At 52.0% G+C, this 15,121-nt stretch overlaps 3 protein-coding genes across 3 annotated transcripts; 1 reads left to right on the top strand and 2 right to left on the bottom strand.

Annotated features, from left to right (window-relative positions):
* The first annotated feature begins 116 nt into the window (after positions 1–116).
* On the top strand, positions 117–2,383 carry BJY04DRAFT_26085 (nuclear export protein Noc3). The gene has a single exon (XM_073720035.1). It carries the CDS (start codon positions 148–150, stop codon positions 2,224–2,226), a length of 2,079 nt encoding a protein of 692 aa, XP_073573288.1. The 5' UTR covers positions 117–147; the 3' UTR covers positions 2,227–2,383.
* A 465-nt stretch (positions 2,384–2,848) lies between these two features.
* Positions 2,849–5,882, bottom strand: BJY04DRAFT_216295 (uncharacterized protein; the record flags this gene model as incomplete). The annotated part of the gene is made up of 2 exons (XM_073715705.1): positions 2,849–5,730; positions 5,804–5,882. The coding sequence occupies 2 exons, from the start codon at positions 5,880–5,882 to the stop codon at positions 2,849–2,851; spliced, it is 2,961 nt and encodes a 986-aa protein (XP_073573287.1).
* Positions 5,883–13,052: 7,170 nt separating this feature from the next.
* BJY04DRAFT_216293 (uncharacterized protein) lies at positions 13,053–13,835 on the bottom strand (the record flags this gene model as incomplete). Its single annotated transcript, XM_073715704.1, has 1 exon — positions 13,053–13,835. The coding sequence occupies one exon, from the start codon at positions 13,833–13,835 to the stop codon at positions 13,053–13,055; it is 783 nt and encodes a 260-aa protein (XP_073573286.1).
* Positions 13,836–15,121: the final 1,286 nt, after the last annotated feature.

The following is a 15,121-nucleotide window of genomic DNA, read 5'->3' as shown; positions in this document are numbered from 1 at the left end:
CCCAAAGTACTCCGTCGAAAATCAGTGGATCCCAACTAGCGGGAAATCTTGGCACCGGAGAAAAATACAAAAAAAAAGTTTCCAGACCACCAGCTGCTCCCCCAAATCCCCATTCTCACCCTGAACCCCAGACGAGCGAGATACACAATGGCCCCGGGACGAACGACGAAGCGAAGAAGGGTAAGCCCTCCCGGCGACGAAGAAAATGGCGACTCCCGATCCGGTCTAGGCGACTTCTACTCCCAGGCCGCGGAATGGGACCTCGAGCAAGACTACGAGCAACGGCCGCGCAAACTGAAAGCGAAGGATAAGGAACGGACAAGGCTGCCGATCAAGACCTCCGAGGGGTTTCAGAACATCGAGGCATCGGAAGATGAAGCTGAGGAGACCGATAGTTTCCTCGGGACAGACGATGATGAAGAAGAGGGTGCCTCTGGAGACGAAGAAGCAGAGGAGAGCGAAGAAGAGGCACCGAAGATTCCATTAAAGCAGCAAATATTGCAAGCAAAGGAGGACATCGCACGAGCCGCGACGCTCATCAACGAAGACCCCGAAGAACATATTTCGTCGTTCAAGACAATGGCCGAAATGACGGAAAGCACACGGCACGTTGCGATTCGAAAACTCGCTCTCGCTTCGCAAGCTGCAGTATACAAGGATGTTATTCCGGGATATCGTATCCGTCCGCTCAGCGAGGAAGAGACCACGGCGAAGGTCTCGAAGGATGTGCGCAAACTGCGGAATTTTGAACAGTCGCTTGTCTCAGGTTACAAACACTACGTCCAGACGCTGTTGACGTTGACAAAGTCATCAAGAGATAAATCAGAGGCACAGGTGGGTCTGAAGAGTGTTGCGATTAATTGCGCATGCAGCCTGCTTCTCGCTGTGCCCCATTTCAACTTCCGTGCGGAGCTACTACGAATTCTCGTCAACCAGCTTGCTCGCAAGCGCATCGACGACAACTTCATCAAATGCCGCGAAACTCTACAAGATGTATTTTACCGCGATGACGACGGCGTCGTCTCCCTCGAAGCCGTCCGGCTCCTTTCCAAGATGATGAAAGCACGAGACTTCAACATCAACGGTGGCGTTCTTGACACATTCCTGCACCTTCGACTTCTCCGCGAATTTTCCTCCAAAGGCTCCCGAGACCGCATCGACCGCGACGAGGACGAAGAAAACACATTCGGCAAGAAGCCCAAGCAGAAGAAGGAATTCCGCACAAAGCGCAACCGCAAGATTGAAAAAGAACGCAAAGCCGTGGAGAAGGACATGCGTGAAGCAGACGCCCTCGTTTCACACGAAGCCCGCGATAAAAACCAAGCCGAAACCCTCAAACTCGTCTTCGGCCTCTACTTTCGCATCCTGAAACTCCGCGTCCCGAACCTCATGGGCCCCGTCCTCGAAGGTCTCGCCAAATACGCCCACATGATCAACCAAGACTTCTTCGGTGATCTCCTTGAAGCACTCAAAGACCTAATCGGGCACGCCGAAGCCGACGAATTCAACGAAGGCGAAGCCGGTGACGAAAACGCCGCCGACGAGTCCGAAATCGACGAACCTATCTCAAATAACTCCACAAACCGCGACTCAACCCGCGAAGCCCTCCTCTGCACGGTAACAGCCTTCGCGCTGTTGGAAGGCCAAGACGCAAGCAAAGCTGCTGCAGCCCTACACCTCGACCTAAGTTTTTTCATCAAACACCTCTACCGAACTCTATACACGCTCTCCACAAACCCCGACGTGGAATTCAACCCCAACGCGTCCTCCTCTCTCCGCCTCCCAGACCCGTCCTCCAATCAACAACAGAACTCCGTCCACGAAAAGAAACCAAAAGTCAACTTTCAAACACCTATGGTCCTCCTCCTTCGCTGTCTGAACGCTTCCCTGCTTTCCCGTGCGAATGGTCTCGCGCCACCGATTCGCCTTGCGTCTTTCTCGAAGCGATTGATGACCACGGCGTTACAGGTTCCTGAGAAGTCTGCTCTTGCGACGCTTGCTCTCCTGACACAAGTTGCTAAACACCACGCGAAGCGTATCTCATCGCTTTGGTATAGTGAGGAGCGGAAGGGAGACGGGGTGTTTAACCCCTTCGCGACGGATATTGAGGCGACGAATGTGTTTGCCGGGACGGTGTGGGAGGGCGAGTTGTTGAAATTACATTATTGCCCGGGGGTTAGAGAAGCGGTTGGTGGGGTTGAGAAGATGATTGTTTCTAGGGATTAGGTACCTACTTACTATAATTCATGAGATTCTATAGAGGAGTTTGAAGGTTTATTATGGACTTCAATGCTTGTTAGGAGATTGGATGCATTCGCGAGATTAGATGTGGTATGATACATTTTTGTATCCTTTGATATTAGAGACATGGCTTAACATGACCTGTAGACATTATGTGGTTGGTTCTGGTTTCCTCAGCAAAGAGAAAGATGTCAAACTGTACGCAACAAAAACAAACCTGTCCAACCCTTTCGGGCGACCCTGCCAAACGAGACAGAAAAAAAAAGAAAAGAGAAACAAAAAGAGCAAGACTCATACAAAATGCCCCCTGGTCGTGGCTTCCTCATAATTTGCAACCCCACCCCGTTCCATGTTTCCAAGCTTCAATCCTCAACAACTCATCACCCGCAGAATCCACGATTTCAAACGGAGAGTACAGAAATGGAAACAGAAGACGATATGCAACAACACTCAAAATGGCACCAATATCATTATCGTAATGAAAAGAGCGAACTGCCAACGAACACAACTGGAGTCCTGAGTTCATCCAGACGTCCAAGCGCACAAGCCCATACCATATTACAGAGCCAACTGAATATGAGGTACACGATGTATTGGAGGAAGGAGGTTAGAAAAAGTTATTACCAGGATAACTCGGCTCGTGCTCAGTGCCATTTCCGACCCACTCGCCTCCATCGAATTGACCGGGCGCATTAGTAGGGCCGTGACCGTGACCGTGGACACCGCTGAAACCAGGATCAGGGAGGGGAGGGTAAGGGTGCATAGGCTGAGGAGCATGGTAGAGAGGTTGAGGAGCAGCGGGGTCCTGATCTTGACCAGGAGCCTGTGGTGGAGGAGGGAGAGAGCTTGACGACGGCTGGTGATAATGCATGGGTGGCTGATAGTGATTCACGCCATGGAAGGAGGACAAGGAAGAGCTAGTTGCCATGGACAGTCCAGATGCGTATCTGGGGTTAGGCGCGTCGTAGGAAATGAAAGATGGGTGGGAAAGAAGAGGAGAGGTAGACTTAGTGTGGAAATTCTGGTGAGAATGCGACGTACGAAGAGGGTAGATGGGGTTCTGGCCATGAGCCTGACCGTGCGCATGGCCCTGAATATGACGATTCAGGGCGGCAAGGCGACGCTCACGATCGAGCATCATCTGTCGCTGCTGCGGAGTGCGGAGGGCAGGGTGGATAGAGCTCGGGCTCTCGCATCGAGGTATCTGCGCTCCGTTGAGGCTAACACCGGGCGAGATCAAGGAGGACAACGACGGGGAAGCTAAGAGGCCAGATTGTCCTGGACCCCTGATCGGAGACGATATCGCGAGGCGAGGGCTTTGGCCTTCCTGGCCGCTGGCCTTACCCTCTTTCGTGCGGCGAGGGGTGCGAAGAAATCTATTGCCGGATTGAGTGTCACCATTATCACCTTTGCGGCGGAAGCTGAACAAGGTACCAGCTCCCTTCTTCTTGGAGGTGGGGGTCTTTTGGGCCTCGTTACAGTTGCTAATCTCACTGTGGGACTGAGACTGGGACTGGGGCTTGCTATCGGACTCACGGTACAGGGAGGTCTGCGTGCGGCTATTCTCTAGGCTGGTCTTCTGCATTCCCTCGAGAACAGATTGAGGGTCTGAGATGGGTTGAGGGCTAGAGATGCGCAGCTTCGCGGCCTTGGATTTGGGGCTCCCCGAAGACTCCTCCCCAGGGTACTCCGTGACGGGACGCTTAGCTTGGACGGGGGTAACGGGGTCGTTGCTTGGGTGAGCCGGAGTAGGAAATGCAGCAGTGGGGGTAGGAACGGTATCAACTGTCTGATGTTCACCATTGTGTTTTGCGTGATCAGATTGTGTTATAGGAGCAGGCTTGGTATCCTGGCTCTGGTCTACCAGCGACTTCTTGGTTTCTGCTTTGTTGAACACATTCTCGTGAGGCTTCGGTGGTAGTTGCTTGTTGCTCTTCCGTTTGTTCTGATACGCAGTCCGCTTGTCACCGTCTCGGCTGGGCCTGAAACTTCCCTGGCCTTGATGAGGCATGTAAGTACCGGGGGTTCTCCAGTCATGAGCCTGGGGGTTCAGGGCACCTGAAACACTAGCCACTAGCAACTCGCTAAGCTCAGTCTTCATCCTAGCCACCTCCGACTGAATGAAGCTCTTTAGCCTCTCCTCGGTCTGACGGATCTCGTGCTGAGCGGCATTAATCTGCATACGAGCATCCATCAAGAGCCCCGGTATTTCTTTGATGAAATCCGCCTGCGCTGCGGTGCGGGTGTTGATTAGCCGAGTCAAATCCGACATGCTCTCAACCTGCCTCAGGATCTGGTCGGCGGTCCAATTGTTGTTGTTCTCTATGTTTCTGGTCATCTTGTCAACAGCAGTGTGGAAGTGGTAATGAAGAGAATCGGTATGGGCAACAAGTTGCTGCTCCAGAGTCACCGTGTTCTGGTAACCCGGGTGCGGAGGGGGAGGAGCATACCCGCCATGACTAGTCACGCCGGCAAGAAAATGGGCTTCATCATAAGGAAGATGGTTCTGTTGCTCTCTAGGTGCGTCTCGAGCTCGAGATCGGGTGGGCAACGCTGGAGGGGGTGGGGGTGTGCGTGGGTCCATAAACATTTGATCATCGATTGGTTCCTCTCGGTCCGTTCCCTTGTAGCTAGAAGAAGAAACAATAAGAGGATGCTTCATCTGCTGACTTTCTTTCTTCTGATACAGTGAAGATTCTGAGGCCTTCGACGTCACCTTCTTCGGAGTGTCGTACACGGACGGAGAATATGTGACTGCCTCGAGCGACGGAGGGGCAGGAGGAGGGGGAGTCTGAGGGATGGCATTTGCTGCATTGAGATTGCTTCCAGCCTTTATACTCACCATACGAGAGTCATCTGGGCTGGGTTCCGGCTGTACAGTGTTGTTGCATCCACCGTTGCGGGCCGGAGACGAGCTGTTTAGCAGAGTGTTGCCGCCGTGGCCATTCTTAGTAGGAGTCGACAGGAAAGGACACGACAAGAAGCTATCTTCGAAAGCCTTCTCGGAACTAGAAGACTCCCGGAACTCAGTGGTGTGAGGTGGAGCCGAGTTCGGAACAATGTCACCAGTCCTAGTCTTAGGGACATACAGCTTAGCCTCATTGAAGGTCTGGGGCGACTGGCTTTCAGCATCGGAAGAGGCACGTTTGATTTCATTGACTGAACGCCCGCCGAGCTTGGGCATACTGCTCAGAGGAGGGATTTCCTTCCGGAATTCTTTCCCAATATCTTTGAGACTGAACTTGGAACGAAGGGACGCAACCTTCGACTTTTTCTTCTCGGAGGCTTCAGATTTGGACTGGCGTCCACTAGGCAGTGATGGCTCAGTAGTTGACCTTTTCTTGGTGACATTAGGCTTGGTAGATGGGTCAGGCTTCGATTCAGTGTCTTCAGGACGGACATGGCGAGGCTTGGGCATGGGAAGTGCAAGCTCAGCGTCGTAATCTAGTCCTGAAAAGTTGCGGGGAAGGACTGGCTTGGGAGTAGGTACTTGATCGGTGTTAGCTTTATTCCATGACTTGCACTTAGAGAATGAAAGTCGAGATGGTGGGTAGTTAGTTACCTCTATTTGGGTCCGCCAGTTGCCTCTCTCGTTCTCTAGCCTTTGATTGAGCCCAGGCGTTGCCCTCGACGGGAGCCATGGTGAGGGGTGATGTAGTTTCGACTCAACAAAATCGATCCTTCTATAATGGCGTAGTCTGTTAGACTTGAAGCAATATTGTAGCAAAGATGGATCCAAAGGTTGCTATTGAGGTGACGGATCGATATCATACCTAGATTGGTGTGAGTTCAAGAACCAAAGGTGACAGGCGTGTTTGGGAGGAGACGTGATTAGGTGTTACGCGAGAAGGTGAGATGGAAGCAAGGGAAGGAGAAAAGAACATTCACAGGTGTTGTGGGTTAAAAGCAGCTGAGTGAATGTGCAGGATAAACAGCCAGGTGGAAATGCGCGCATTTCCTCTTTGCTAGCGTCATTGGGCTTGTAGAGGGGTTTCAGAGTCAACCCGCTGTCAGAAGTGACATCAAACAGATTCATATTGATCTCAATTCTCTGGTGAGGAAGTGTCGAAGGTGAGCTGGGTGATTGCTGATAGTATGGACCGGAGATGTTGGCCGTGGTGGCCGAATTTGACACCTGAGGCGACACTATAATGAGTCGAGTCTACTGCGGCAGAAAAGGTCAAGTAACGGTCTTCATTATCATCAAACTATCATAAACATCAAGTCATCTCAAGCACGCCATTTTAAAGAGTGGGATAGGGGTGTGAGTGGTGAGTAGGGTGAGGTGATTAGATCCGGATAATTCATCCTTCAATATCGAATACAGGGGATCACGTCCGATCAAAGAGTGGCTCAAACATGGAGTTTGGAGTATCAGGCGCTTCCTGGGGTATATATGGCCTGCCAGAGGAAGGCTAGGAACGGCGCGGCAACAACGATCATCAAGAACAGGTCCCTGAATCTCGTTAGTTCACACGCAAAAAAAGCATGCATAAATCAAAGTCAAATCTTGTTCTCGACTCGACATCAAAATTTGAAACATTCTTCTACTAGTTAGCCCTCCCGCGGCGGCGGAAAGGCGAAAAGATGGAACCAAAGAAACCGACAAACACTGTACGCAGAATATTCCTCAACCAGCCGTCGTTCTTATGATTAAGAGAAACAGCAGTGACTGACCGGTTCTGACTTGGAGCTCGGGAATCTTCTCCCTTGTTCTCTGCTGTCTTGTCCGCAGTGCCCTCTGTCGTCGACGCCGGTTGAGGTTCCGCGGATGGCCCGCTCTTGGTGGTAGTGGATGTCTCGGATTCCAGGTTCGCATTCTTGTCTGCAGCTGTGGGTAGCTGCTCGGTGGATGGCAGTTCGAGCTTTCTCAAAAGGGCCTCGCCATCGCCAGCAAGAGCAGCCAGAGCAGGATCGGCCTCGGGCTCAGGAGTAGGCTGCTTCGCCGTGCCGGATGATTCTGCGCTGGCGAGAGTTGGAGGCTGCGAAGGAATGGCAAGAGCGTCAATCTTGGTTTCAGGCTTGCTGCTTTTGTTATCACTCTCCTCCACTGGCGCTGGAGCAGGGTCGGCCGCGGGCTCGTGGATAGGGGCCTGCTTCGCCGTGCCGGATGATTCCGCGCTAGCGAGAGGTTGACTTTCCAAAGGAACGGCGAGGGTGTCCTTGCTTTCGGGCTTGCTGCTTTGCTCCACTGGAGCCTGAGCACGTGCAGGCTCCTCATCCTTCTGGATATTCTGGGCAACGACAGCCGCTCCGGCAGCAACTCCGGCAGCAACTGCACCCGCAGCGACGACATCAGGTGTGAGAATATCGTCGGCAGTACCAGGGATTTCCTCTTGCAGTTCTTTATCAAGAACAACTGCATTAGCAGCGACAGTATCGGGTGTAAGAATATCCTCGTCAGTACGAGGGATTTCCTCTTCGAGAGTAGCAGGATCCTCGTCTTGCTTGATCCCTGCAGTTTCCTTTTGTGCTTCCCCTTCTGGAGCATGGATCGCAATAGGGTCCTGGTCTGGCTTATCCTCCAGCCCGGGTTCGCTATTTGCGAGTTCGTCTTTGGTTTCTTCATGATTGACGGCGTTTTCAGAGGGCTGACTCGCTACCTCGTACTGATTTTCTTTGAGCTCGTCTCCCACGGGGATCTTTTCACTTTTCGAGTCGATAGCAATAGGGATCTCCGGGTCAGACTGTAGATTCCCTGGCTGGACAATCTCTGGCTGGACAATCTCTGGCTGGACAATCTCTGGCTGGACAATCTCTGGCTGGACAATCTCTGGCTGGACAATCTCTGGCTGGACAATCTCTGGCTGGACAATCTCTGGCTGGTTATCTCCCTTGTTCTGATCCTCTTTGAGGTCGTCTACCACAGAGATTTCTTCACTTTTCAACTCGGTAGCAATAGGGACCTCGGACTCGCCATTAATTGCGAGTTCATCTTTGGTTTCTTCTTGGATGGCCACGATTTCAGAGGGCTGACTCTCTGCCTCGTCCTTCTGCTCTTGGTTCTGTGCCTCTTCACCATCCAGTTGGGGTTCGACGCTTGCTTCAAGTTCCTTTGAAGGAGCGACCTCATCCTTCTGCTCTAGCACGCTAGATTCTTCCGGAGATTGTTCCTTTTCGGTCACAGGCTCTTCGGTCACAGGCTCTTCGGTCACAGGCTCTTCGGTCACAGGCTCTTCGTTTAGAGGCTCTTCGTTTAGAGGGAGGAATGTTGCGGTAGATGGAGTCACTGATTTCTCAGCGATGTCCTCTGTGTCTGGGACGGGCTCGGATTCGGTTACTGGTGGTGTGAGCTCCTGCACCGGATCTTGAGCGGGCTGGGTGGGCTCAGAAACGATCTCAGATTGGGTCGATGATGGTGCGACCTCAGGAACACTTTGGGTGAGTTCGTGGACGGTCTCGGGCTCTGTTTCTCCTGTCGAGAGCCCTGCGGGTGTAGTTTCGACATCAGCTTGAGTCTCCCCGCTGACACTTTCGGTAATAGGCTCTGCCGCTGCAATTTCTTGACTTGCCTCCAGCGTAAGAGCATCAATGGGAGCAGGTGTGCTTTCTGTCTCCTCCAGGCCAGGATTTGACACATGTTCATTAGCCAGGGTGCTAGGTGTAGTATCATCCTTGCTAGCGTTCACCTCCGAAACGGGTGCAGGGACGGCTTTTTCCTCCGCTAAGATGTCGCCGGCCTGTTGCGCCTCAGTGGTGTCTGTAGGCTTCAGCTCTGCGGGAGCTTGCTCTATGGAGGGCAAAGCGGCAATCGCTGTTGGCTCAGACGCTGGCTCTTTCTGGTTCGTAGGTTCAGTGACCTCAATAGGTGGAGCGGTTTCACTGTTAACCTCTAAGCTTTCGCTTTCCTTCACAGTCTCGGAAGGCTGGCTTTCAACTATTTCTGCAGGCGTCACAACTCCGATTGGCTTTACCACGTCATCTGGCTTCGAGCCCTCCTCGTTGACGGTCTCCGAAGGCTGGCTTTCAACTGTGTCTGCAGGCGTTACAACTGAGCCCTCCTTGACAGTCGAAACCGTGGGTTCCGAACCCGTAGGCTCCTCTTCTGGCTCTCTTGCTGGGATGCTCACTGGTGTAGACTCAACAATATCAGTGGAAGCTGGCGTGTGGTCCTTAGGGTCATCGCCGGATCCAGTGCTGGCGATTGGCTGTTCCGATTTGCTTTCAATTGGCTCCCCTGGCGAATCTGTGGGAAGTGCCGTCTCCACTATCGCATCTTGCTGAAGGATTTCCTCGGCAGGTTCTAGAATATCGGCAGCGGTCGACGTATCCTTTTGTTGTTCAGACGCGACTTCAGCTACAGCAGCTATCTCCGCGGGGGGTGCGTTGGTCTGAGGCTCGAGCTGCGATTCGGGCTTCTCAGAAGTAGGCTTCTTGTCATCATCTGCGCCAGCTTCGGGCCTAGCTTCCTCTATTGCCTTCTCGTTATCTGCCTCGGAATCGCTTTCTGGTCCCTTGGACAACTTAGGCTCCTCAGCCTTTATCGTAGTGGGGACTGGAACATTCTCGGTCTTTTCCTCCTCTGAGGCAGTAGCCGGCTTTTCTTCTTGTTTGGACTCAATAATAGGTGAATCCACGGTAGCGCTTACGCCGCTCAAGTCGGATTTATCAGAAGTGATGGCAGCCTGTACTGCAAGAGACTCAGGCACCTCAGCCTTTATCGTAGTAGGGACTGGAACATCCTCGGTCTTTTCCTCCTCCGAGGCAGTAGCCGGCTGTTCTTCTTGTTTGGACTTAATATTAGGTGAATCCACGGTAGCGCTTACGCCGCTCAAGTCGGATTTATCAGAACTGATGGCAGCCTGTACTGCAAGAGACTCAGACACCTCAGCATTTGCCGTAGAGGGAGCTGTAACGTCTTCGGCCCTTTCGTGTTCGTTTACAGCTTCAGAAATTGCCTCTGAGGCAGCTGCCGGCTGCTCTTCTCGTTTGTCCTCAATAATAGGCGAATCCACGGTAGCGATAACGCCATTCAAGTCGGATTTATCAGAAGTGATGGCAGCGACATGGGGTTCCACAGCTTTGTCATCTGGCTTTTCGAGATCGGAAACCAGCCCAAGCCTCTCCTCGACGATATTTTCCTCCGCGGCGAAAAGCTCCTCTTCATTTTTGGAGTGTATACCATTCTGCAGCACAGCGGTATCCTTTCCCTCGGGGGTAGCAGTCGCGTCACTGCTTTCCACTGGCTCCTCCGCCTTTACACTCAAGATATTGTCACCAGTTGGAGCCGAAGAACTGGCAGCATCGCCCGCGGGCTCGGCGAGGATACTGCTAGTGACATCTCCGTCTTGGGGCATGTTAGTCAGTGATCTGATGTAGGGCTGCGAGCTTCAGGAAATGACCTCACTCACCTTTCTTGGTTGAGTCAATGACAGGAGTAGCAATGGTCTCGCTAACAGGTGTAGCCATTATGGTCGTGACGGTCGTAACGGTCGTTAGAAATCAGAAGGGTACAACGCGAACAGCTTGATTCCGAAGTCAAGCTTTACAGGAAGTCAACAATAACAAATCCGCACTGGGGTATTCTTGACTGGGGCAAGAGAATAATATACAGAATGAGGACGCGGGGTGTAGTAGCACGAGTGCAGCAAGCTCAACTTGACACGAGGAAGAGTGACTATGATAGGCAAAGGAGGAGGATGGTATGAGATGAATTGGTGAGGGGTAGCGAGATGAAAACAGACGACCGAAGGAGCTCTTTGAGAAGACGAGGGGAAAGAAGAAGCAAGCTCGTGAGTCCGGGCCGGAGGTGGAAGAGAAAAAAAAAAGTAAAAAACACAAGGTCTCCACCGCAAGCCGGACAGAGGTACAGCACCAGCCTGAACTGAGGTTAGAACTTCAACCTCACACGGTTTAGGCACTCGACTAGCCCAGTCGCTAGTGGAGAGGGCCGTTAGTGAGCGGGGCTTGAAAGTTATCACCACAGTGATCTCTATTTTGGTTTGCTTGGATTGGGCAGAGGCTAAACAATGAACTCAAGCCCAAGCACCTGAAGTCGAAGGGAGAATGCAGATTCTACTTGATACGGGGGGAAGTCTCCAGAGATCAAGACTGATGATAATGCAGGACCCATTGTTTGCAACGTTGCAATCGACCACAATCCTTCCAATGGGCGAAGAGCTCTGAGTTGTCGCTGTCTTGGAGAGAGAGAGCGCGATATGCAGATCGCGAGGAAAATGCGGTGAGTTGGCGCTGGAGGGCACCAATCATACGCTGGGCAACAACGACATTTTTTAGTATATTTTTGAGCCTAAGGGATGGTGTACCCGAGGAGACACGGGCAGTCAGTGAATCAATCGTTCCGTTGCCTCGATCTTGAGGTGATATGATGATATCAAGTGGACTCAGGGATTTGGGCAGTGGCACCATCGTCATCCCCACCTGTGATCATGCTACAGACTCCAGAGGTACCTACCCTGTCGTCACCGAAGCAAGCAAAAGACTCAGATGATGCGCTTCTTGTTTGAAATACAGCAGGGAACCTCGGGACTGAGGAACCACAATCGTAGTGTGTTCCGCAGCATCATGCAAGACTAAAGCACAAAGTCCGGCTTGGATTGCGATCCGAATATATATGCCTCGCTCCACCTCATGCACATCCTATCCAAGTGCAACCAAGCAGAGCGCCGGAGTTACAGAGCACCGAGCCGCAATCACTTGCTCGCAGCTCGCATCTCTTAACCTGCAATCATAGAGGCAACAGAAAATATCTTCAGCGGATCACTGCCCTGATTCCAATTTCCATGACTGATATTATTGTGAGCGCGGTGGAGCAAAACATTGCATGAGCCATGGAACCCAACGGGTTCCTCGGTAAAACTAAAAAGTGTAAAAGTCCATGGTACATTTAGTCTTTCCCGGCCCGTAGCTTCACAGTCGTCAAAGCCTATGACTCAAATGAATGATAGACGCCATTGCGTGAGTCAAGCTCGTTGGGCACGAAAGTTATACCTCCGAATCACGGGGGCATACCGTGACAGATACGTGATTTGATGGCCCTTTTGCAACGAAGCATCAAAACATGAACTACTGCGGAGATGTGCGGCGAATCTGGACTAACTTAGCCTACACTTTGCAGCGAGAAGGTAGAGCAGTACGGAGTAGGATCATCTTTGCATTTTGGACGACCCCAAGACCCGAGCTTGAAGACTGCAGCGCTTAGCGCTGTTGATCAGCGCAGCCCAAGATAAGGGTCAAAGCACGACTCGATGCTGAGAGCGAAATTCTAAATGCGGTGATGAAATCTAACGTCCAGCTTGATGTAATGATGAGCTACGCGACTAAATGATTGAATTCATTATAAAAGCCAATTGTCTCCTTGACCTTGTTCAGTAAACTACCCTGGTGTGGAAGCTCTGAATGTGATGTTGGTCACGTGATTCAATATTGTGGGCGATACTTGCAGGCCACATGGATTGACTACCCTGTAGATCGGCTATGCAGACACTCTAGGTAGAAGTCTGATGGGTCATTGCATTATATCCAGCTGAGTCGAGATAATGATAGGTGCAACCAGTAGGATGAAATAAACTCAACAGAAAAAGGTACAGAATCAGGAATTACCCAAAACTGAACACTAGGTGCGCTCATAAGACAAATAAAAGCAAGAACGCATTGATAGGAAGGGAGAATGTGGTAAGATATAGTGAGAAGTAAGATCAACATCTTTCAGTCAATTCGATGGGTAGTATTAGCAAGCACTCTTTAAGCATTGAGGAAGCGGTCATATAAGAAAAACCAAGACGGATGTGGAAAACCCGGGGGAATCATATAGGGAAGAAAACAAGTGAAGAATAGAAAATCAAAGTACATCACAAGATTTCCAAGTCCTCAAATTCAACCATCAAGTGATCACCAATTCCAGCAGCCATGGATGACATCCCAGCCGACCGGTGTCTCATGTCCCAAACAGTACTGCTGCGTGGGATATTCGCCGGTCTGCTGGCATATACTCCCACGTGGATGAATTTGTCCTCCACGCCAAAAAAAAACGAGGTGACTTCCCGCATCTTCTTCCACGTGCTACCCACTGCACCTGGGGTAGCTGCATACGGGGACACCGTCGGCACCTGATACCAAACCCAAAGTGAGTGGCCAGCCCGTTCGAGTTTAATCCGGATCGAATGTATGGCTGATGGTCCTCGATCTGGTACGCTGAGTGGCGCGAGAGACCAGTCAGCCCCGTCTGCTGTTGCGCTGACTGATGACACACCGACCGCGCCGGCGCTGAATTCGATGCCGGCCTTGACCCACTTGCACGGCTGTGTATTCTGCGGATGACCCCCCAGTCGATTTGAGCGCACCAAGGGTACCGTATTTGAGGATATCGACTGGGGAGCACCGCCAGCGAAGATGACAAGGCCGCCCTGATCCCATTCCATCTCAAAGTCCGCTGTCACCGTCACTTCGGCGAGTAGGAAGGGCCTCCGTAATGACGTGAAAACGATGGGCGCTGTCGAGGTATCGTTATTTGGTGGTTTCCGCCAGAGATCGGTGTTCGGCCCCGCGGTCAAGGTAAAGTATTCCATACATTCTGGGAGCGCAAAGTCCGCGGGCAGATTCAATGCTGTAAACGACGAGCCATTGGGAGGCATTTTTGAAACCCTCTGGTAGCCAAGCCTGCGGATCTGTCCACCGGTGAAGAGCGCGGACCTCCTCCTCTATTTCTGCGGATCTTCCTCGGTGGCCGAGTATATAAACCGGCTGTATCTTCCAATCTTGTCCCTTTCCTTATTGTGCTCCTGTAACCCCAGAAACTCCGAGCCCAATGCAGACTGCCAGTATTCTCCCGATTCGAGCGAGCGACGCTGCGAGGTGTAATAAGAAAGAAGAACGGACAGGAATTTGGTTGTGAGCCGTGAGCGAGGGCACCCTTTCCCTGCGCAGTCCGGTGAAGTAAGGGATTCCCAACAACAACCCTCCACTCGGGACCCTCAGAGTGCCGTGGCGTCCTGCGTCAGCGATGATGGTTCTATTAGCAAGGCAGGAGCCCGCGGTTAGTGAGTCTGGAGTACGATCCGAGCCAGTTGAAGAAGAAGTGCAAGGGAAAGGAAAAAGAAAAGAACGTCAGGTCGTGCTCGAATCCAGGATCAAGGTAGTGTTAAGCCAGGATGACCGGAAACGGACAAACAAGCCAGAGGATGCTATTCATACAAACTCGCGAGATCTGACCAACTCGCAAGATGGGGGAAGCCATCCGCAATCTCCCACTCACGGTGGCTTCTTATTATATATCTCGATCAGGGGGCCACATAAAGTGACCAAGTAATACGCTGGGCAAAAGGACGGAACCATTGTGTTGGGCCCGGGGTCAGGAGGAGAGTGGTCCATCCGAGTTGCTGGATCGCAGCCATGGCCCATCATGGCAAGTGACAACGCTCTTAGTCTGTCGCTGGCTCGAGGTTTTTTTTCTTTTTCTTTGTGAGTTAGTTCGGGGTCTTCCCATTTGCTTTTCTCGTGCGTGTCTGTGCATGAGGAGTGGCGGTCTCTGATCAAGGCTGCAGTGCCGACGGCAAACCAGTCAAGGGGGAAGTGGCCGCGAAGCGTACGAACACACCGTGGCGAGTTACGCGGCCAGATAGCTGAACCGAAGCCATCTTGATTTCCGAATAGCGTCCACCACCGACTATTGGTCATGTTGTTTCACTACGAGAGCTGAAAAGGCGAAGGAGCCCCGTCGGCGATTCACCGCCTTGGCGGGCTGGAGCTTTGGTCGCCTCGCTTCATCGCCAGGCTTCAGCTGAGCCCATCACTTCCGCATCACTCCTATCCTGCAGCCCCATTGTTGATCGAAGGATCGCGATCCTCTCTAGGCTCTCAGTCATTATCGAAAATGGCCATCGTGAGCCGTCTTAGCAAGTTAGCCGGCGTCTCACTGGAG

This window comes from Aspergillus karnatakaensis, assembly GCF_047715665.1.
Source record: "Aspergillus karnatakaensis strain CBS 102800 unplaced genomic scaffold BJY04scaffold_14, whole genome shotgun sequence".
NCBI classification, from domain to species: Eukaryota; Fungi; Ascomycota; class Eurotiomycetes; order Eurotiales; family Aspergillaceae; genus Aspergillus; species Aspergillus karnatakaensis.
This window is presented reverse-complemented; position numbering and strand designations above follow the sequence as displayed.

What these genes read in the sequence shown, in the direction of transcription:
- BJY04DRAFT_26085 (XM_073720035.1), top strand. Translation starts at nt 148, where the DNA reads ATGGCCCCGGGACGAACGACGAAGCGAAGAAGGGTAAGCCCTCCCGGC.